Source organism: Andrographis paniculata, unplaced genomic scaffold, assembly GCF_009805555.1.
Source record: "Andrographis paniculata isolate CXL003 unplaced genomic scaffold, ASM980555v1 Contig60END, whole genome shotgun sequence".
NCBI classification, from domain to species: Eukaryota; Viridiplantae; Streptophyta; class Magnoliopsida; order Lamiales; family Acanthaceae; genus Andrographis; species Andrographis paniculata.
In genome coordinates, this window is record NW_026137596.1 from 1,882,801 (window position 1) to 1,905,575 (window position 22,775).

At 33.2% G+C, this 22,775-nt stretch overlaps 4 protein-coding genes across 6 annotated transcripts; 2 read left to right on the plus strand and 2 right to left on the minus strand.

The window, feature by feature from the left end:
- Window positions 1–638: 638 nt before the first annotated feature.
- On the minus strand, window positions 639–3,303 carry LOC127260108 (CBS domain-containing protein CBSX3, mitochondrial-like). Its single transcript, XM_051287785.1, has 6 exons — window positions 3,139–3,303; window positions 1,746–2,013; window positions 1,525–1,606; window positions 1,208–1,281; window positions 1,065–1,125; window positions 639–986 (listed from the first exon to the last, which is right to left on the minus strand). Exons 2-6 carry the CDS (start codon window positions 2,001–2,003, stop codon window positions 844–846), a joined length of 618 nt encoding a protein of 205 aa, XP_051143742.1. The 5' UTR covers window positions 2,004–2,013; window positions 3,139–3,303; the 3' UTR covers window positions 639–843.
- A 2,263-nt stretch (window positions 3,304–5,566) lies between these two features.
- Window positions 5,567–10,444, minus strand: LOC127260107 (mitochondrial import receptor subunit TOM40-1-like). Of its 2 annotated transcripts, XR_007840631.1 has the most exons (12): window positions 10,112–10,444; window positions 9,329–9,410; window positions 9,105–9,204; window positions 8,925–9,020; window positions 8,759–8,809; window positions 8,584–8,649; window positions 8,132–8,233; window positions 7,543–7,611; window positions 7,351–7,434; window positions 6,071–6,166; window positions 5,865–5,973; window positions 5,567–5,796 (listed from the first exon to the last, which is right to left on the minus strand). XR_007840631.1 is itself a non-coding variant. In XM_051287784.1 (11 exons), the coding sequence occupies exons 1-11, from the start codon at window positions 10,260–10,262 to the stop codon at window positions 5,917–5,919; spliced, it is 954 nt and encodes a 317-aa protein (XP_051143741.1). In that variant the 5' UTR covers window positions 10,263–10,444; the 3' UTR covers window positions 5,567–5,916. The 2 variants fall into 2 exon arrangements, 1 of the variants encoding a protein (XP_051143741.1); XM_051287784.1 differs by having other exon boundaries at window positions 5,567–5,973.
- A 663-nt stretch (window positions 10,445–11,107) lies between these two features.
- On the plus strand, window positions 11,108–13,067 carry LOC127259745 (40S ribosomal protein S26-1-like). Its single transcript, XM_051287323.1, has 5 exons — window positions 11,108–11,205; window positions 11,302–11,394; window positions 11,910–11,994; window positions 12,101–12,234; window positions 12,883–13,067. Exons 1-5 carry the CDS (start codon window positions 11,203–11,205, stop codon window positions 12,946–12,948), a joined length of 381 nt encoding a protein of 126 aa, XP_051143280.1. The 5' UTR covers window positions 11,108–11,202; the 3' UTR covers window positions 12,949–13,067.
- Window positions 13,068–16,779: 3,712 nt separating this feature from the next.
- LOC127259915 (uncharacterized) lies at window positions 16,780–22,580 on the plus strand. 2 transcript variants are annotated; one of them, XM_051287531.1, is made up of 10 exons: window positions 16,780–17,059; window positions 17,227–17,459; window positions 19,231–19,416; window positions 19,751–19,843; window positions 19,965–20,147; window positions 20,241–20,343; window positions 20,441–20,623; window positions 20,818–21,392; window positions 21,614–21,948; window positions 22,030–22,580. In XM_051287531.1, the coding sequence occupies exons 2-10, from the start codon at window positions 17,247–17,249 to the stop codon at window positions 22,034–22,036; spliced, it is 1,878 nt and encodes a 625-aa protein (XP_051143488.1). In that variant the 5' UTR covers window positions 16,780–17,059; window positions 17,227–17,246; the 3' UTR covers window positions 22,037–22,580. The 2 variants fall into 2 exon arrangements, with proteins under 2 accessions (XP_051143488.1, XP_051143487.1); XM_051287530.1 differs by having other exon boundaries at window positions 22,165–22,579.
- Window positions 22,581–22,775: the final 195 nt, after the last annotated feature.

Consider the following 22,775-nt stretch of genomic DNA (forward strand, 5'->3'; position numbering starts at 1 on the left):
ATTTTTAATTTTATTATTTTAATTTTAACGGACTACGATGACGTGGCAACTAAATTAAATTAAACACAATCGGATTAGCTGTCTGCCTATTTACAAAATACACGCCCGTGCTAATTAGACCGGCGAGAACCGCTGCCAAGTTGGACCGTCCGACCTTCGCCGTCTTCTTTTCTTTTTCCTCCTCCTCGATTCTATAATCTTCATTCACCACAAACACATTTATAGAAAAGTTTTTTAAAACAAAAGGTAGAAAGTTCAAATATGTTCATTTTGTATTTTTAATGAATATATTTTGTATATTAAATATTAACAAATGTAAATAATAGTTACAATAAAATATTAAATTATTTTTTTGTAAATAAATAAAGATATATTATGTTAACATGTATTATATTCTTTTAATACTATTTATAAAAATAAAAAAAAATCATTTCATCTAAACTAGTTTAAATATAATTTTTAAATTTTTAAAATAATAATAATAATAACAAAAAAAATTTGAACTAATGTGTCTTTTTATTTTTCAAACTAACACAATTTTGTTTAAAAGAAAATTAAATATTACACATTAATTATTTTTATATTGTATATACAATTATCTGTATTTTTCGTTAAAAAAAAAAAAAAATTCTTTCAAATTATACAAAACAAACATCCGTTAGTATGATATAACAATAACATGCATGCATAAAAGTAGCAAATGTTACTGGCAAAGAGACAAGAGTTCATCTCGGAGGCATTCCAACATCTCCAGAAATTCCGAACAAAAGAAATAACCAACATATATATATATACACACAACGATCGACGATGCCTGGTCGACTACACGACATCGCCGTTCTTCTAATACCCTCCTTGAATAAAGGCGTTAAGACGGTTCAGCTCGTCGCGATGCTCGTTCACCACCGCTCGAACCACGTCTCCGATCGACACCATCCCTATCATTCCGCGCTCGTCGATCACCGGAATGTGCCTAATACGGTTATCTGCGCCGGAAAAGCTATTCATTAATAAAAAAGCTCGATGTGATCTACAATGGATCGATAGCATGACTCGACACGTACCCGTCATTAGCTGCATTGCCTTCAAGACTTTAGTATCGGGCGTGACCGTAATAAGCTTGTTCTGCAATTACCGTATGAGTTACACAAAACTGACGATACCGTTTGTATTTGAATTTTGTAGACGATAATTTGTTGTTGATTACCTCTTCGGTCATAATGTCTCCGACTTTCGTTGATTTGGATGATCGCCCTTGGACAATGATTTTCCGGAGATAATCTAGACGAAGATAAAATTGATTATTAGAATAAAAAGTCTGGAAATAATTGTAGAATACCGAATTGTTATGACCAATTTTCAACTCAAGACTCGATCTTGATGGGATCTCGATTAGCCGTAAGATTTTACTATACGACGGCAAATTACTCCCGAAAACTATAAAAAACGTGCAAAATTTTCAATTTTCACCGAAAAATCCCTTGAACATTTCACGGTTACTCTAATCGAATTAAATCGGCATACCTCTTTCTGTGATGATTCCGGCAATAGATTTGTTTTCTCCCGGTTTCACGACCACCAATGCTCCGACATTGTGCTGAGTCATCTGCAGTAAAAATAAAAAAAAAACGAAAACGATTGCGGCATCCTCGTAACATTTATTTACCTCCGTATATTCACCAAGTGAAAAAAAAGAACACGGATACCATCTATTTATCGAAAGCAAATTCATCGAAGATGCATACCGACTGCACAGCCTCGTATACAGAATCATCCGTCGTGCACCACAGCCACGACCCATCCGCAGCCTTCCCTTTGGCGGAAAGAACATCGGAAATCGTAGTGCATTCGAAACCGTGCTCTTCGATGTTAATAGCCGAGGTCGACTCGCGGCGCGCAAACGCAAGTGAGCGTGTCAATGGAGGGAGCACTCGGACGTGGCGCAAAACAGCATTCTTTAACACACTACCGTGTGAGAAGATTGCCGAGAGCCCTCCTTGCATCGTATCGTGCCTACGAAACAAGAAATCACGACTCAAATTTCCGCGATATTAATCGTAGGAGGCCCCAAAAATGCACTCACAAGCCTTGAATCGTGACTCGCAACCATTCTACTATTCGGGTTTTAGTTCGTTAAGAAAAATAGCATCAAGTACCAATTGTTTCGACAAAAAATAGACACACAGCCTCAAATAGCGACTCGAGATCGTACTACCGTTCGGTTGTTAGTTCATTAAGAAAATTAGCATGAAGTATCAATTTTTCGACGGCGAGGCCCCAAAGATACACTCAAGCCTCAAATCACGACTCGATTATTCTACCATTTCTAAAGTGTCAAATTTTCGATGGAGGATTTCTTCTACAAGTCCCCAAAAGTACACTCACTGCCTCTAGTAGTGACACGCGACGACTTTACCATTCGGTTGTTAGTTCATTAAGAAAAATAGCATAAAGTATCAAATTTTCGACGGCTTACTTCTACAAGGCCTCAAATCGTCAATTGTATAATGTGATATAAATAAGTTTTAATGCGATATTTTGAATGTAAAGTAAAAGACGACCTATTACAATTCCTACTATTCATCGGAAAATCGAAACCAGAGTACCAACAAACGATTACTTACTCTTTATACTAAATTTACAGAGTTCAAACTTATAAGTTTTAGCATTAATTCTATCAAGAAAGTATTCGATGAATCATATGTAAGAAAATGTAAATTCAATTCGATGTGTTCTTCGACAATCAGCTTAACCAGTGAAGAAACGCTAATATGATTCTCACCCTAAAATCAGCAAACCAAACAAAGCCAAGACTGTCGATCAACACATATCAACACTTAAACAATCGATTTCCAAATTCCAATTGCTAAGAAAGATCTAAAACCCTAACCACCTGTCTTTTTCCTTTCAGTTTCACCACAAATTGGTATTATAAGCAGACATTCTTTCACTCGATTTCATATCGAATCGTGCATTTCTTCAGCCAATGTTAAAATGAAAACCCAAACTGATGAGATTCAACACAACCATTCCAATCAAGGGTTTCCGAATCAAATCCATCAACGCCAATTCAACGAGATCCCCAAATTTCCCCAAAGTATTTTGAAATCGGAATAAATCTCGGATCAATAGGTTTACCTGAGCTGAGAAACTTCCACTTCGAGCTTCGACTGATTGAATCACGGGAAGTGCACCAGCACAGCAAATCCACGCCTCTTTTTCAGTCACACCACGAGTAGTGTTTATCCACACAGAAACCAATACATTGAACGCTTCGTCTGCGCATTATTTATAGCTCTAGAAATCCGTGATTGCGAAAGCCACTTGTCCCCCACTTCTGCTCTCCATGTGTGACTCTGCTTTTGGATCTTCTCTGGGAGTGTTTAAGTACACCGGAGATCCCGGGACCTCGACATTGATGTGTTAACTAAAATGCTGCAAGGAGCTCCCTGGACCTTCTGAAGAGTGAGTGACTTGACTGGGATCCCGGACTTCAAAGACTACAGAGCTTGTAAGAATCAGTGAATCGTTCTTTTTTAGCTAATTATCAAATTAGGACTTGAAAGATTCCTATCAATTAAATTAATTATTTGGATTATGACAATTAAATGTGTATAAAAAAAATAATGATGATGAGTTATCAGATAAGATTATTTTTTGGATAAGGTTAATGTGACAAAGAAAATAAAGTAAATAATTATTTCATTTTGTTTTTGTTAGAAAATAACAAAATTGGTGGGGTCTTAGGTAGGAAAAAAATGTTTTAAGTGCATTTATTTGTATTTGTATTATATCTCTATATTATACAATTGTAATTAAAATTTTTATATATATATAAACAAAAAAGATTTATAATTTTAATATTTATTCTTTAATCTAAAATATTTAAAACGGTTCAAAATTGTGCTTATATAAATGCAATTGCGGATATTTGGTGTCGTCTTTGTCATAAAGCGTTGTGGTTTCTCTTTCATAGAATATAAAATTTCAATTTAATGCTTTTGTGCTTTCTTTATTTAATGCGGATATAACAAAGTATTTATTTTTTTATTTTAATTTGTCTCGTAACAAAATCTTTATTTTCCTTTTTAGTAATTGTATTATCTTACCTAATATTATAAATACCCTTGCAACTTACAATATATTACACAAATGTCATTACATTTATATCACACAAGTAATAAGATTATTTTAATAATTTCTACTTTATTTTTACTATATTCCAATATAATAATAATATTTCTAAAACCCCGTGTAAAAAGCAAATGGATATATGGGACGGAGGGAATATTAAATATGAAAAAAAAAAAACGCAGGAATTAAATTTGCCACTTTGTGTTTGAACACTAATTTATATATGAACACTTTTCAATTGTATCGTAAACACTTTTCAAATTTGTTAAAAAGAAACAACTTTTATTATTATTATTATTATTATTATTATTATTATTCATAAATATGATTTTCTCATATATAAAATCATACATTTACTATTATTTATTGTTATTAAGTTTAATATATAAGAATTAACAATCAATTAAATCTCTTACAAATTAAATCACCGTCAAGTTCACTCATCACATCATTAAACTAATAATTAGTTGTTAATAATCTTTTTAAAAATAGAGTATAAAAGTACCATCGGGAGGACGAGTGCATAGACAATAGATTAATGACGTGAAATTGTGTAGGATTTGGTACAGTTGAGTGGACCTAACTATTTATATACAAATTTTGGCCCACAAGCATCAGCCATTTGTGCTGACTTACCCCCTTTTTTAACCAATATTTTGTCTTACGGCTAGGTAAAAGGTATAAAAAATAATAAAATTTCATTATGACAATCAAAATTACAAAAATATATAATTTGAAATAATAGTAAAAGAAAATTCTTTATATTCTTTGGGCAGAGAGAAATATAATTAAATTAAATATAATTAATTATTTTTTATTTTAAAAATATTAGCAGAATATTTGAGAGATACCAAAAATAAAAAAATAAAAAAATGTTGCAGACATATTTGGACCAGAGGGAGTATTTGATATAAAATCTGTAAGAGTACGGGTATTTTTCTTTTGATGTAGTTTGAAAAAATTTTATTTGAATTTGATATTAATTAATATATTATGAAATATTTTGTGAGAGAAAAAAATAGTCCAAAAAACATGGAATTTGGGTTTAAAAAAACAAACATATAAAACCCAAAAAAAAAAACAAGATATATATAAAAACTCAAGAAACCCATCATAAATTTGGACCCAAACCCAATTTGTTTAAAAATGAATCGGATCCGACCTCATTCCAACACGTACAAAACGGATTCGGGTCGTACAATTTACGAGGCCGTGATAACCACTCCACTAAAAAGGGCAAATATACTATCATCACTCAGTGTAAATTTATTAACATATAAAATCAAAATATTAATATATTAAATCACAAATATTATATATTGTCATGGTATGTATCTATAAAATATAATGAACCACAATTAACCTGTGCTAAATAATGCAGATAGGCACAAAATGCCATAATCTTGTCTAAATTGTGACATTCACATAATAATAATAATAATAATAATAATAATGCATATGAAGGATAAAATTTGAAATGAAAAGGCAAAAATTGTTTGAATTCCAAGAATAGGTGCATAAAAATATAAAAAGGAGAATCTACAGTTGAGAGGAATTAACCTGCTGCTGCAGACTTGTTCTCTAACTAAATCTCATCCATCATTTCATCATATTCTGGTTTCCTTTTTGCCTCACAAATCCAATCCATTTCAACCACGCCCACTACAAAATCCGCGATGAGAATCGTTTATTTGCATCGAAAACCAGAGGATGAAAGAAAGAGATCTCACCACTTGTATATAGATCATGACATGGAATCAAATCTGGGCTCACGTTTCGATTCTATTCTCCCACCGTCAGTCCAAATCCAAATTTGTAATCCTTCTTCCGGTGATCTAACTGCATGACATATAAAATGTAAGAAGGGAACTATGAAATAGGAGTCCAAGTGTTGGAAGGAAGGAAGTGTGTAAGCTCGATTATAGTTGATACTCGCCTCTGCAGAAAGAATAAAGTTGAGGCCCATATTAAATCGCTCCTCCAGGAAAGCAGCCACCACGCCGTTAGAATCGAGCTTGCCTCTTAGGCGGCACTGCCACAGAAGCCAGAACAGTTAAATAATCAGCAGCAGCTGTGGATTTTCAAATCAACAGAAGTCTAATGTATTATAAAATAAATTACTTTCTAGATCATTCTGAAATGTGTTGTTCGTATCATTCTGCTCCCTAAATTATGATAGTATCATTGCCGCTAACATAGTACATAGAATCAGTCTATGTGGGGAATGGGATCCCCTGCCCCATGCCCCACCCTGCCCATCACCCGTGTATGTGTATATATAAGTATATAGGGCAAGGGTTTCTCGGGGCAGGGATCCCATTCCGTCTATGTGACACTTTCAACTTATGTTGTTTCCTAACTAATAGTGAGTTATGAGTTTCCGCAGCTATTTGCTTCAATAGCACACAAAGTTCATGTGGAATGCACCTTTGCATGTGATACTAGTTTCCAAGGAAAATGGCTTAAGGAGTGTCTCACATGAACCAGTGTAATACATTTACTAAGTGAAGGATAATTGTCTATTTTTCTAATTATGGGATCCAAGTGACGACAATGATGATATACAATATTTGAGGCCCAGAATCTTATTTGCCCAAGTATATAGAGCATATTGTGTCTAATAGTGAAATTGAGATCAAGTTGACATCATAGAACTGATTCTTGTATCCCAAGAAAGAACAGCATTGATTCATGAATTTCATATGCCATCATGTGACAGCCTAAACACGTAGATTTCACTCTTCCGTCAATTTAAGATTACTACAAAGATGCCAAGCATAAGAAAAATACAACCAAATATCTCAACTACTTGGACAACGAAATTCTAACTTTTGCACGATTAGAGTAATATTATAAGAAGACTGAATCATCAACATAATAATTAGGGTGCTCCAACTGAATTTTTCATAAAAGTGAAAGGCTAGCTACATTAACAATACCAACCAATGAGATTTCTTCAGGCACGAGAAGTTAGATACTAAACCACGGCAAGCATTTTATTACTTATTTTTTTGGAACTTATAATTAATAGTTACACTCCCACAAGAGTTTGTTGGCAAACAATTTCCGGAGGTTTTCCATTGATTTTATGTGAACACTGATTCAAACACATCCGCACTTCATATCTCAGCATCCTACTTATAAATAAATCTTCACGAACAAGGCACTTGACCCCTGAAACTACACTGCAAGACAAGTTACACTGAATCTATTTACCTGTCGGAGAATATAATCATAACCAAAGCTGGCGGTAACATCCCTAGACATATAGTTGTACATGAAGTCTGATGCCAGAGAAACCTAAATGATAAGTAAAAAGCTTATGAACTGAAAAGAGGAAATAAAGGAATAGGAAAACGGTAAGGTTTGGAATATTAAGCCTTTTATGATCCAGAAATGAGTTCTAACCTTTTCAGACACTTTCTGGACATAGCTTAGAGCCACCATGCCAGTACTGGCAACTTGTGCCGTTGCAACCTGCATGAAGAGCAGAAACCAGTAAGTCAAAATTAATTTAATTCCAAATAGTTCAGGTTTGAACATGGAAAGCATTGAGTGAATATCAATACCCATCTAGCAAAGGTCTTCACATCAGATTAATAATGCACCCTCAACTGTTCAAAAACAGATTTTATTGCACAGTATACTTGAGAGGGTTATAAAACAGAATGGCTAGGCAACAGAAAATGAGAAAATGATGCCACACCATAGAAAAACTTAGTTTGGTTGTGTTTTCAACAATATATTTTCACCATGCATCCATGGTAATTTTTTCCCCCAAAGAAAACATCAAATTATGAAATAAAAAAATTTGCATCAGAAAATAATCGAAATTCTTATTATTCTTAAAAACCAAAATACCGATACACACCAAAACACAACAAAAACAAACCATAAGAGCTCAAATGGAACACAGCTAACGAGATAGAATCAGATATAAAATGTCAGGCTTAAGTTGTTGTGCATTAGAACAAGTTATGCAGAAAATATATATCACCATTTTATCAGTATTGTAACGTGCAGCATAGCCGATGCCAGATTTTCGATGTTGCCCAGCCCAGAATACTTCACCACCCAAGGATAAATGAGGTGTCACACTCTGCAACAATTTAAACAATCAGTAGGTATGACTTATAAGGCAATCCATTTTGCCTTTACTCAAAAACAATATAGTAAGGGGACTAGTAATATATTATCAAGTATTTTGCTCTATGCACCAAAGATGATAACAAAGAACAAATTGACAATCCAGAAAGGTATGACACTATAATTGGAATGCTTCTTTAACAGAGTAATCAATTAGGTTGAGACCACCCCACCGCTGTGAGAAATGAGAAGTATGCATATCTGAGAATACTGCTTGATATCACAGTTTTTAGAAAATATTAAACACAAGTTATTCACAATCTTTCAATACATGAAATCCAAGAAAAATATCGCATCATTCACCTGTATATAACTTGCACCAAACAAGGCTCCATTCCCCAACTGAAACTGAGTCCTGTAATCTGATCCCTTTACACAATAATTTGGAGGTTAATTTGTGAAGCCGAGCAAAAACATACTATATTTGGAGTTTGATACGTGCAATTGAAAGTTAGTGAAGACCTTTAACTATACATACCTTATAGTCAAAATTGAACATACCATGCGACATATGTGGCTCATTAGTAAGCTGCAGAAAAGGGAGAAAGATACGGCTTAAGGATTTGAATGGATAGTTACTGCAGCATCTAGTAAGCTGCTATAAATTACGAAAATTTGCAATAAATGTAAAGATATGCACTTACTTGGGCATTGCCCTTGAGACTAAGATTATCAGTCAAATCACACTTCAGTCTTGCATTTAACCTCCCATCAGTCAACACTCTCCCAAATAGCATCAACTGTCAAAAAAAACAACATCTCGAAGCTAAATAAATATGTGTAATCTTTGTAAAATGCAAATTAATCGCTAATATGAACATTACCTTTGGATCTATAAAGTTAGCACCAAATTCATAGTGAGCAGTAGGAATTTTGATTGTTTCCGGAGATTGAGAAGGAATCTCAGTGGGTCCCATCATCACACTGAGAATTATAACAGTAAACATTTCAGTAAGGAAATAGTTAAGCAACCTGCTGGGCAATAGAAAAAAAAACACAGAAATGGAGCAGACCATTAAACAAACAGCAGTAAGGGCCAGATGCCTACCTATGGCTAAGTGAAAATTTCTGATTGAGACCTTTGGTAAAATCAAACCGCATTCCCTCAAAGAGTTCCGGCTTCAGGGACACTGCAAATGGTTATAATCAATTCACTCAGCAAGTAGATTACAGTAAGACCAAGATTAATTTGACTAACTTGGCTTAGTAACATGTTATCAAAGCTGATGGCAAGTTCAATTCAACAGATAAAAATACTCATGTTTAATTAACAATTATGGTAAAGGAATTAAAAGGCTTATTACATAATTTAGTGCTACTCCATATGCTCATTTGATCCTAGCGAATAAAATTACAAATAAACATGATTCATCCTTCATAGAAAACACTCCTAAAGTCTTGATTCTATCAATAATAAGATATACATAATCTAAAGGTGAATGAATTTGTAAATAGATATGAATTATGATTTATTAACAGCCAACAACTCTGCCTGAATTTAAATACACCTCAGTAAAGATGAAAAATACTTGCTCTGGTTCTTTCAATGATACGGTCCATTTTGAATCCCACTAGCTAATGCTGGAGCTGGGAAACAACAGCAAAATGATTTCTATCTATCTAATGAGCAGATTGCTAAAATATTTCATGTCTGGTTATCCACCTCGTTCTCTTGCCAATGCTCACAATTTCATTCAATGATCCGTTCTCAAAAGTAAAAGCAGAATCAATATGAATCGACTACCTCAAAGACTAAAAAAACGTTTCAATTTCAATAAAGAGTTCTCCGCAAAATCAGTACAAAAATATAAACAGACGAGCGAGCACTAACTGAGAGCCTCGCGATGAATCTCCTCATACGGAATGGGGCAAGGGAGATTCAAATAATCCACCGGTTGCTTCTGTGCCTCGGCCGGATTCAAACCGGACGCCGGCGGAGTCGCCGTCGTAGTAGGCGATGGAGGAATAATTGAGGTTGCCATTGTCGGTCGGTTTTACCCGTCGATCCTGATCCAAACGGAACTCCGCTCAAATCAACCCTCCGACCGGCGCTTCTTCTTCAGGTGCTGGAGAGAGCGGCTACAATGGAGGGAAGGAGAAACCCAGTGATGGCAGAAAACCCTTTCCCTTCGTCACAAAACCCTTGACCCAGCACGCATTTCGGGTCGATCCGGCCCATTTTGAGAAGGTCGTGTCTGTCGTAATAAAAATACTAGTCACGGTGAAAATTGATGAATGGCCACGCTTTTAAAATAAATTTAATAAATAAAATTTTTAACTATTTTTAATATATATTATTTTTTTTCAAATTTATTTATATTTATTTATTATTATTTAAATTTATTTTTATTTTATTTTTTAATAAAAAATATATATATACAAACATTTTTATTTTAATTTATTTTTCTTAAAATACGTATTCAATTCTATGGGCATATATTAATGATGGGAAATATTATATATTTTTTATAACATTTATTAACATAGAAGGCGGTAATAGTCCAATGTGGACAATCCAAATTGGGCTCATTAACCCTTAATATAAAAATTAAAAATATATACTTCTTCGTATTAGTAGTAAAAAATAAATAAAATATTTTATTTTAATATTGTATAATATAAAAATAATATAATATAAATTGAAAAATATTAAACACTGCAATAATTAAATTAAAAAATTAATAATTTTTTTAAAACAAACGAAAATAAAAATAATAACATTTGTAACAATGAATAAAGTAAAAAAAAAAAAGAAAGTGGTAATAGTCCAATGTTGACAATCCAAATTGGGCCCATTAATTTTAAGCCCTAATATAAGTCAATATTGAAACACCCGATCGATTTTTGTTCTTACTCTTTGGAATTGCTAAACCCCACGGCTTCACAACGACGGCGAAGCGTCTCCTCTGACATCGATCAATAATGGCAAGGGGCTGCTTTGTTTCATGGGATTATTGTTTGAGGTCGTTCAAATCTGGCTTTTTGGATCTGATGTTAACGATTTTTTGCATTTCTCTGTAGACATTCAAGCGAAGGAACGGAGGACGCAACAAGCACGGCCGTGGCCACGTGAATCCCATCCGCTGCTCCAACTGTGGAAAATGCTGCCCTAAGGTTTTTACTTGTTAAATTCACTTGATTTATCGATGAACTGCACGTGTCAATTTTTGTATGCTGCGTTGATTTATTTAAGTAAGATTGTTTGTTATCTATGTTATGATCTGCCCAGTAGTTTTGGGGGTTCGGAAGCTGTTTAAGACTGAGATCTACTATTGGATCACTAATGTGACTGCATTGAATAAAACGATTACAGATCTCGGTTGATGGATTTATGTGCTGTATGTGTTAGGCTAATTTAAATTATTGAACAAGTCTGAACTCCTGTTTGTTTCAAAAGATTTGAATAAAACAATCATAGATGCCATTGAAGGGTTTACATTTCAAATAATTGCAAACGGTTCTAAATACATTTAATTCTTTAGTCAAGTTCAATCCCTTAAAATCAAATATACACCCTCAATCCTAGTTGGGCCTAAAAATTTCCTTACTACTTGTATTATTTGTAAACCCCCATAAGTTGAAATAACTTTATTTGATTTATAGTTTTGGTTTTACACCATATTTTCCAGGACAAAGCAATCAAGAGGTTTCTGGTAAGAAACATTGTCGAGCAAGCAGCTGTTAGGGATGTCCAGGAAGCCTGTGCTTTCGACAGTAAGTGATCAGTTCCAGACGTCATCTTTGGTTGTTGCTTCTGGTTAAGAATTATTAGGAAGATTAAGATGGATGAATATAATGTTTGCTGTTTTTCTTGATGTAGCATACACCCTTCCCAAGCTCTATGTGAAGATGCAGTACTGTGTATCTTGTGCCATTCACTCCAAAGTGGTGAGGGTGCGCTCCCGAACTGATAGAAGGAATCGCGAGCCACCTCAGCGATTCAGGCGCCCAAGGGTTAGCTTTAACATTTTTACAGACTTGCCTTTTTATTTTGGATCTAGTGCAGCTATCTTTATTTGGTATTATTGTTTTGCATTTTAAAGCGGTTTGCTTTTCGTTAAAGTGTGTTTGGTATGTCGGATTATATAATCCTCATGTGTAGATCTCTAGTAATCTCCTTAAGTAAGCAATGCTTTGGTGTATTATACCTCTCACCGCTCCTCCCACATGAACACACCCGTGATTAGGACACAAGTTTCACACTAGCAATTTTTTCCACATGATTAAATTCATTGTCCGCAATAACGGTCCAGTTGAGGAATACCTTGCTTTTCTTCTTCTTTTTTTTTTTCTGAAATCCCTTAATGAGATACTATGCTAGGACATTTTTTGGCCAAAATTTAAGAGGTTCCTTGGAACATGGCTGAAATGTTTGTGATCTTTCGATGTATTATTACAGTATTTGTGTTTGAAAATGTGTTTTAAGCTTTACTCCATAGAATTTTTTTGTTTATTGAATTCCAACAAAAAGGAAAAGAATAGATTATATTACAATAGAACTTAGAAGTTGTGGAGGAGCAAATGTTTGTAAATTTATATATTGTCACTTTGCATTTTGAATTTTTCGACACTTTCTTAGATATATTCGTTGATCATTTACAGGATGACATGCCTAGGCCTAGCCAGGGTCCTCGTGTTGGTGGACCGCCTGTTGCAGCACGCCCGTAATTACTTCCTGCACTGAGTTTTCTTATTTGATTTTGATCGAATCAAACACTGTATTTATACTTGTTAGATTATGGGGTTTTTTGACATCCAAAACATGCTATCCCAATCTCTGTTTTTGATTTCTTGTTGAGTTCTTCACAGTTTTTATCCTTCGGAAATTGGGGAAATATTATGGTGTGTTTCAATGCAAGTTTGATAGTTAAGATTTCGGAGTCCAGAGTACTTAAAAGTTTGAATTGGATGAGCTATATAAGTAGGTGTTTTTTATTTTTCCTGTACGCAATTTTAGACTAATTTACTAAAAAAAAAAAATTATTACTATATTAAAAAATAGTATAAAAACCATCATAAAAAATAAGTGAGTTTATGTATGTAACTTTTTTGAAAATAAAATATACAGGGTGGGTTTACTTGTGAGGTTTTAGTTTTAGGTTTTGATTTTAAATAGTAAAATTTTGAATTAAAATGGTTTTTTTTATGTGATATAAATATATATTGATGTGATATTTTGACACTACACTAAAATAAATAAAAATTGGGCGTTATGATTTGATGTTTTTATAGGGACACAAAAAAATTGGAATATTTAAGGTCATTTTCAACTCATCAATTTTATTTATTCAGTTTTAACTCTAAATATGCATTTGCTATAATAATTTTACTTTAATCATAACTTTATTTTTTACTATTATTCTTTAGATATTTAACTTTTCTCATTATTTTAAACAACTTTTTATTTTTATAATTTAAAATAAAATTTTAAAAAAATTAAAAAAATTAAAATTAAATGTATAATTTTAAAAATTAAAAAAATTAAATATATATATATAACACAACGCGTTGCTACAGTGCACGGCAACGCCAATTTTTCGCGTTAGATTTGGCGTAGGTTAGAGACAACTCACTCCAAATATGTCAACCCAGTGCCATTATTGGAGATGACCTAAGTTTTTATACACGAAGATATATATATTTTTGTTAAATAATATTTCTTTCGTTCATCGAAATATTTAATTTTTTTTTGTTGCCGGTTATATTAATAAATAGTACTTTTTTTGTTTTTTTTTTATTTTGATTTGTCTATATATGATCTATTTTTTTAAATATAATTAGACATTATTTTATTTATGATTGTTTTTATTATATAATATTAATTTTTTCTTATATGAATAATTTATTTGAGATTGAGAAAATAATTAATTTATTGTTATTATTATTTAACTAAATTTTATAATATATATATTTTTTTATATAGTTTAACTTTAATATTAAAATTTTATTATTTTTATAATTTTTTAGTCTAACAAAATTTAAATAAAATTCTACTTAATAGAAAGACTAATTGACTTGCCTGGACAAAGTCAAATAAATCGACCGCATGGGTGGTACGGCCTGGGAAGTTGAATAATTTTATGGGTGTATTCTCTCTTGCAAAAAAGTTAAAATAAAAAATATATATATAAAAAAATTCAAAAAAATATTCCCTAAGTCCCACGTACCGTATCTGCTACGCTATAGACACGGTATGGATATAATTAGTAGATAATTAAAAATATATTAGTGAAAATAATTATTCAATAATATAATTAATTATAAATTAAAATTAAGATAACTAATTAATTTAATTAAAATTTTTTAAAAAATTAAAAAGCTAAAAATGAGATTAAATTGTGTAATCATTTTTCAAAAAATGAAAGTGATATCGTATGTAGGACGGACAGAAACGGCAACGTGAACATGGTATGACGGACAGAAACGATAACATGAACGTGGTATGTGGGACGAAGGGAGTAATATATTATAAATATTTATTATTTTATATTATTTATACAATTTTGTTGTTTTAATATCTTATATTGTGAAAAAAATATTCTTCAGATTATTTTACAAAAGAAACACGTTGTAATTTCTTATATAAATCATTATTTAATTTTATATTTTAAATAATATATTTGTAATATAACATTAAATTTTAAATATTTAATATTATTCTAGATTATATGCCTAATCCATTTTAACGATTATTGCTATTATATTTCTTACTTGATATAGCTTTGGAGTGAGTATTATTATTTAAATTAATCATCATTATTTATATTCCTTGCCCATTTATTTCAAAATAATAATAATAATAATAATTCAGTATGGCAAGTGCAATAAAAAAGTCGACACAGTGACATACTATTTATTCAATGTTATGATATATTATTACAAGCCCATAATGCAATATTACATTATTTAATTAATAAAAATATATATATACACACACGCTGTATATTAAGGGTGTGTTTGTTGGGGTTTGCAATTGAGATTTGAATAGTAAAAATTTTAAATTTGAATAGTTGTATGATGTGATATAAATAGGTGTTGATGTGATGTTTTGAATGTAAAATTGATTTTTAGTATAATATAAAAAATAAAAAATAGGTGTTTGATTTGTTGTTTTTTAAGAGAAAAAATGGAATGAATAGTGAAAATTAAATGAAATTTCCCAAACAAACACACCCTAAAGTTCAATGCACATTAAAATCCTATAATAGATTGTGAGTATAATCCATGTTCATGAAATATTTACATAAGAATTTAAGAAATTCAGCCATATATTGTCCCAAATATTATTTACAATTAAAATAATAAATATTTGATTGATCCGTTACATTTATTCTTTTTTTATATTGTTTATATATTAAATTTACTTAATTACTATATTTTTTAAAAAAATTATATTTAATTATTGTCTTTTATTTAACACTTATTTATTACACAAATGCATAATTTTGTTAGATTTTGTTTTTTCATTCTTTTAATTATTAATTAAATTTTCAAAATACCTACAAATAATTTTTTTTTTTTACTTTTTTTTTTTACTAAAATATTTATTTTTCTAAATTTTTATGTTGAGTCCAAATAAATTAAATATGGAGTGAGTAATATATTACATTGTCACTATCCTGCTACTTTTGCTTTATTTTATTGCAATTTTAATTGTAATATTCACTCTCTTCAAAAGTGATATATTACAACAGCAATAATTTTTTTAACAAAAAACAAAAAAAACCGTTAGCTGTTTTGAATTATACTCCAAGTTCAGCCAAGTTCAGCTAAGTAGTAGCGGCTGTCAATTTTTATATTATAAAATATTATTTTCATTCGATTATAATGTTATATTTATTTTTTTGTGTGTGTTATTATATAAAAATATAGTATAAATTAAGAGAAAATAGTAAAAATACTCGAATAGCATCTTATAATACTATTATAATAATATTTTTGTAAAATTATATAAATATAGAGATATTTTTAATGTTAAGTATAATGACGAAAAAAACAAATGAGACTCTTAAAGTTTGACGGAAGAGTATATATATATACTTTGTTTAGTAGAAAATATGTATTTATTTTTTTAATATATTTAAAAATAATAATATTATATTAATTAATTAATTATAATATGTAAAATAATTTTAAGTTAAAATTCAAACAAAAACAAACAAATCAATAATCGGCTCCGTTCGGTTATAATAAAAATTAGTTATATAAATGCTAAATTACTTCCAACTTAAATAATATATTTTTATTAAAATTAATATACAAATTGAATAATAATAATTTTAATAAAAAATAAGAAAAAATAAAATAAAAAATAAAAACCCACTCCGTATTTGCGCAGCAGTTTTTCACGAGCAGAGTGAGAAATGAATAATAATAATAATATTAATAATATTATTATTATGAGGTTTATCATACATACATACATGTGTATATATATCTGTATGTCGACGTGGATTGTGGAGGGTGACAGACAGAGACAGGTATGAATTAAAGAAGGCGGGGTTTGTTTCATTTCGTCATCATCTCATCTCTCTTCTCTTTGCATAACTGATTCAAGACCAACCTGCTTACAGGGAGCGAGCTTTCCACCAACGTAACCTCATCGATCGACCGACGATGACGATGATAATCAACGGATGCCCCCAAATGCCAGCTGTTTTCGCCTTCTCTTTGAGTTTCTTTGCATAAATCTTCATTAATTCCGCCCAAATACCATCGTCGTCCAAACCCCGATTTCGTAAACCCCCGGGGAATTTCTTGCTGCTTATAGCCAAAATCGGTATTTCTCGACCGCCTGATTTATTAATTTTGTATTATGGTTTTTGACAATTGATAGCGATGGCCGAGGGTTGGAGGATTTTTGGGCTTTTTTTTTTTTTTTTTTTTTTTGTTTTCGGATAGCGATTGAGATACTTGATTTGACATCTTGTTTTATTTGAATTTTAGTGAATTTGGAGAATATAAAAATGGTGAAATCGAGAGCCGACAGTGCGAAGGAAGGGCCTTCGGTGCTTGATTCTTCTCTATCTCCATCTCCTTTTTCTCCGATTGATGCGGCGGCGGAGGAGGCGGCGGAGCAAATTCTGAATTGCGTACATCCCACGCTTGACTCGGAGGAGAAGCGGAGAGATGTCATAGATTACGTTCAACAGCTCATCAATACTTGCGCTGCCTGTCAGGTGATGATCCTTTTCTGTTTTTCTTCTTCTTCTTCTTCTTCTTCTTCTTCTTTTCTTTTTAATTATCAGTTTATTCTGAAGATGTTTAGTTCTACTTTGTGTATCACTGCTGCAATGTTCTAAGTTTTATTTTTTATTTTTTTTCTCTCTGTTGATCTGTAATTTCATCTTTGTGTATATACATACATACACATATGTGATCATAGGGTCATATGGTTGATTTCTGTTCTTGTGTGTGGTGCTGAAATGGTGGAATATCCCTACGGATTAATTCACTTTTGATTCTTCTTGTGGTATTGATTTGAGATTTTAAGGTTGTTTATTTGGTTGGTCAAGTTTATGACTGTGGAGACTTGCGGTGGTTTATTAGTACTTTCAAATGATTGGCTTTTCTGTTTGATTGATGTTCTTGCTTTCTATTTAGGTGGATTTGCTTGCAGTCGAAAGTGTGACAATATACTGAGATTCCATGGTGTTTTCGCCAAGTTAGATGCTATATTTGAGTGTTGTAATTATCTAAATGTTTCCATTTGTAGAAACAAATTCTCCGCGCGTGGAAAACATTAAAAACCTCCGGTCGTTATCAAGAATGCATGATTTGTACCTGGTACCTTTGTCATTGTCGTGCCATTAATTAAGTGAATGTAGAGTGAGGTGTCTTGGTAATCTTAGATATGAGTGGTTGTGGGAAATATGATTTTGTTGATTAATGGGATAAAGTAATGCCGTTTTCATTGTGTTAGATGCTAGATTCGGTTTCATAAATGATCTAAATGCTTCCATTTGTAGAAACAATGCCCCACGTGTAGAGAACATACAAACTTCGGTATTTATCACTAATGCATGATCTATTCCTGATATCTTTTTGTAAATTGAGGTGTCTTGGTAATCTTAGTTACAAGTGGTTGTGGGGAATATGATTTTGTCGATTAAATAGGACAAGGTAATGGTGTTTTTGTTGAGTTAGATGGTAGATGTGATTCCGTAAATGGTCTAAATGTTTCCATTAGTAGAAACAGTGCCCCACGTGTGGAAAACATTAAAAACTATGGTCTTTATTACGAGGAATGAATGAAGTGAATGTAGAGTGAGGTATCTTTGTAATCTTAGATAGAGTGGTTGTGGAGCATATGATTTTGTCGATTAAATGGGACAAGGTAATGGTGTTTTTGTTGAGTTAGATGCTAGATTCAGGTTTCGTAAAATGATCTAAATCTTTCCATTTGTAGAAAAATGCCCACGTGTGGAAAACATTAAAAAGCTTCGTTCTTTATTATGATACATGATCTATACTGGATATCTTTGTTCCGTTGCGCATTAATGAAGAGAATTTAGAGTGAGGTGTCTTTTGTAATCATATATACGAGTGGATGATGGTAATATGATTATGTCGATTAAATGAGACAAGTTAACATACCTGGCTTTAGTTTTTAGTACAAAAAGTCGTTGAAAAAGGCAGATACGACAAGAACTGAACCAGTTGATGTTCCTTTCCATATCACGCAGAGTTATTGCAAGTTTTGTCGATAAATATTCTTAATGACATGTTCCCTTTGATAATGAAGTCAGCATGTAACATACACTGATGAATCAACTTATAGTTCAATCTTACGATGCTGGTCATTAAATTCAGATATTAATGTTTTTATCGCCTTTGCAAGAATACTATGGATCCTATTGTCTTAAGATAATACACTATTGAGTTTATGTTCCATGGAGCTTTTCTCCGTTTGATCATTGATATATGTGTCTGTGGCATTCATATTCTCAGGTTGTAGCTTATGGATCAGTGCCGCTCAAGACATATTTACCGGACGGAGATATTGACTTGACGGTTCTCGTAGGTCCGGACGCTGAAGAATCTCCAGTGCATAGCATCTTTGCTGCACTACAGGCTGAAGAGCGGAATACAAACTCTGAATACGAATTCAGGGAGACAAGGCTTATCGATGCTGAGGTAATTCTCATTACATTCTTTGTACCTTAGGATTCTCCAAGCTATTTAATTGAGTTTATGCGCGTCTATTATGGTTAATATTTAATTTACACTTTCTCGGTATATGATTTTACTGCATCAATCGAAATTCAGTGTAATTTTTCAGGATCATGGTTTTATTCTGTGTTTTTGGTGTCTGTCTGTTGGATAAAGCTGGTGAAAGGCTTGGGATGCCATCTTATTTGATTTTTGACGATTATTTTCGCTTAATGTTACATGATGAACTGAGTGTGCACCGTTTTCCCCATATCAACTATTGTTTAGATAATTCTTACCATGTCTGTTCCGTTGGCAGGTTAAAATTGTGAAATGCCTTGTGCAGAACATTGTGATCGATATCTCCTTTGATCAGTTAGGCGGTCTCTCAACACTCTGCTTCCTGGAAGAGGTATCAATCAAGACTTCATTATTGGCGTATCAATCCTATCAAAATTTCTGCTGTACGATTATATAAGTTGTAGCTTCTGAAATTGCTTGCTGTAACTGTTGTCGGCATGTTTCTGAAACAGGTGGATCGAAGGGTTGGACGAGACCACCTTTTCAAACGCGGCATAATCCTGGTCAAAACCTGGTGCTACTACGAGAGCCGCATCCATGGTGCTCACCATGGCTTATTTTCAACCTATGCACTGGAAGTGCTCATCCTCTACATCTTCCAATTTTTTCATTCATCACTGACCGGCCCATTGTCGGTAAATTTTCTAACCTTCATTAATCCATATCAATGAACCTTGTGTTAATGTAGCGCCACGGCTAAAGTTATTACTACCAATTTTTCCATCCAGGTGCTTTACAAGTTCTTGGATTACTATAGCCAGTTTGACTGGGGGAATTACGGCATCAGTTTGAAAGGCCTTGTCCGTAACTCTTCCCTCCCCAAAATTGCAGGTAAGCAATTCAAGTTTTTCTCTAACTCTGTCCGGCTGCAAGATTAAGTCTTTTTGGTTGCCTGACAAAATATTTGGCTTTTCTTTGCGCTGTGCAGTGGAAGTGCCCGAAGGCGGGGGCAACAAACTGCTTGCAGATGATTTCCTGGAAAGATGCACGGAAATGTATGCAGTTCCCTCCCGAGAGGTTACGTCTCGCAGAAACATATTTCGGATCAAACATCTTAACATAGTTGATCCACTTAGAGAAGACAACAATCTCGGGCGCAGCATACACAGAGGTGAGGAAAAGCTATGAACTGTTTTAGCATTTCGAATAGCTAATGTAATGGAAATATTTGAGTAGCTGATTTCTGCTTCTTATAATGCATTGTTCGCCTTTTTATCGATTTAGCATTAGGTATGAACGCAGAGATTTTTGGCGAGTAACTCATCGTTGTACTAAATTCTTTGATTTTTGCTCGTCGTTCATTAGGGAATTTCTATCGCATACAAAGTGCACTCAAATATGGCGCAAGGAAGCTCGGTCAAATTCTGTCTCATTGCCCCAAAGATGAAATCAGTAGTGAGCTCAACAAGTTCTTCGCAAACACTCATTCCCGGCACGAACATCCATACACAAGCAGGATTCCGGATTTGGTCCCAGAGCTCAATGGCGAAGAATCGTGGATCTCGCCTGACCTGCCTAAGGACTCACCCTACAGTGATGTCAACTGTGATTATCTTGCTGCACGAGAGATTGCTCTTCTGGAAGTTCCATTCAAGACTGAATCCACAGGTTGTTTGAAGAACGATCCATCACTGCCTTGTTGTTCACGTAAGTCCAAGATAGACTCAGAGATCATGGAAGGAGGCGAGTTGGAAGTTTTCAATCCTTTGGCTGACCTGACCGGAGATTACGAAAGCCATGTCAGAAGCTTACTCTGCGGTCAGTTTCGCCATTTATCTACTGCAGCACCGAGCAGTCCTCCATCGCAACCTTCCCTTCGGCAGAACAGGTCATCTCAAACAAATTTGTCTCAAAACGGGGAAGGAATTGGCACTCAGAAGGTATTATTGCACTTGCTCCCCTCTTTATTAGAATTTTATCTATACTATTTGATTTTGTCACTATATAATTGATTGCTGAGATTCTTAGTCGATTTTGAATGTGGAATATACGGATATGCACTGAGCATGACCTTTGTGGATCCTTTTTTCGCGTTAGTTGTCGAAAATATTGCACCTCTATATAAGTTAACCCGATCATCCTTAATCTTCTTCTCCCGTAGGTATCTCGTAGTGAATCGAATGAGAGGACCCGGAATGAGGTGGGCCGCTATCACAACAATCGTCTTCGTCATCATGGGCAGAGATATTCCTTCGACAATAGTAGCTGGGGAGGATTTCTGTTAGCAAGAAGCAGACATTCCAACCTGAGGTTGTCTGGCTCCCTACAGTACCAATATCCTCCTCGATTCGTCGAGGAACAGAACCAAGCCACTGGGCATTTATATTCGTGTAGAATCCAGTTTGGATCATTTTGGAGCCCATATGTAGCAAGTTCGACTCAGTCTCCCGGTGCATACTACATGCTGCGTCCAAGAACTGAGACTGCACAACAAAGGTAAATTTTTTTTATTATTTTTTTTCCAAAATCTCGAACCTCTGCCCAAATGTTGCTTTTTTTTGGCTTGAGCATTGTCAGGTATTGAACTACAGTATTTGGATTCTCTCAAGTTATTCGACAAAGGATCAAAACAGGATTGGGAATATTAGTATTAGGTTTGTCGAAGGTTCTCGCTGTGTGATGTCTAAAGCTGAACTTGTTGTGCCGTTTCAGGGCTTCTCGGTGGACGGAATTCCTAATAAATGAAGACGAGTTTCCTCCTTTATGACTTTGAAATGCATTTTTGTACAATGTTAGAACTTCTTCCTTAATCGAAGAATGGCGACAAGCGGCGAAGCTTATGAGCTCCATACATTGTATCGATAAACATGAGGTTCAATTCTTTTTCTTCTTCGCCGTCTTGTTTTTGTCGGAACAGATGTGAGAATGATTGTGTGGCTGTGTTTTTTGGCCAGAGGATTTTAACCCCGGGAGTGATGTAGTTTGAGGATAGCGATTGTGGCTTTTTGTGTTGTGTAGGTATTGTGCGTAGTAGGCGGGAAACTCAAACTCACGTTCGGAGTTTGAAAGAAAAAAAAAATATTAGAAAGGAAGAGAGGAAAATACACAACAAAAAAAAAAAAAAAAAAAAAGATTTTGATTTCTCATATAGTAAAAGATCATTGCATGAATGGAAATGTATTGTGTAGCATCATGTTGTCGATTTAGATTTAAATTTTTTTGTTAAGACATATATAGTAGATTTGAACAACATCAATACTCTATTTTTGTTTTTCTTTTGATAGCTTAGAAATTTGCGGCGGGAGTATATATATATATATTGT

Coding starts and splice junctions, on each gene's coding strand:
- LOC127260108 (XM_051287785.1), bottom strand. CDS start 2,003: ATGCAAGGAGGGCTCTCGGCAATCTTCTCACACGGTAGTGTGTTAAAG. Junction 1,607..1,745: donor TATACGAGGCTGTGCAGTCG/GTATGCATCTTC, acceptor TTTTTACTGCAG/ATGACTCAGCACAATGTCGG. Junction 987..1,064: donor GGCAATGCAGCTAATGACGG/GTACGTGTCGAG, acceptor TTTCCGGCGCAG/ATAACCGTATTAGGCACATT.
- LOC127260107 (XM_051287784.1), bottom strand. CDS start 10,262: ATGGCAACCTCAATTATTCCTCCATCGCCTACTACGACGGCGACTCCG. Junction 9,411..10,111: donor GATTCATCGCGAGGCTCTCA/GTTAGTGCTCGC, acceptor AACCATTTGCAG/TGTCCCTGAAGCCGGAACTC. Junction 6,167..7,350: donor ATGATTATATTCTCCGACAG/GTAAATAGATTC, acceptor CTTCTGTGGCAG/TGCCGCCTAAGAGGCAAGCT.
- LOC127259745 (XM_051287323.1), top strand. Junction 11,395..11,909: donor GTGGAAAATGCTGCCCTAAG/GTTTTTACTTGT, acceptor CATATTTTCCAG/GACAAAGCAATCAAGAGGTT. Junction 12,235..12,882: donor AGCGATTCAGGCGCCCAAGG/GTTAGCTTTAAC, acceptor GATCATTTACAG/GATGACATGCCTAGGCCTAG.
- LOC127259915 (XM_051287530.1), top strand. CDS start 17,247: ATGGTGAAATCGAGAGCCGACAGTGCGAAGGAAGGGCCTTCGGTGCTT. Junction 20,148..20,240: donor CACTGACCGGCCCATTGTCG/GTAAATTTTCTA, acceptor TTTTCCATCCAG/GTGCTTTACAAGTTCTTGGA. Junction 21,949..22,164: donor ACTGAGACTGCACAACAAAG/GTAAATTTTTTT, acceptor GTGCCGTTTCAG/GGCTTCTCGGTGGACGGAAT.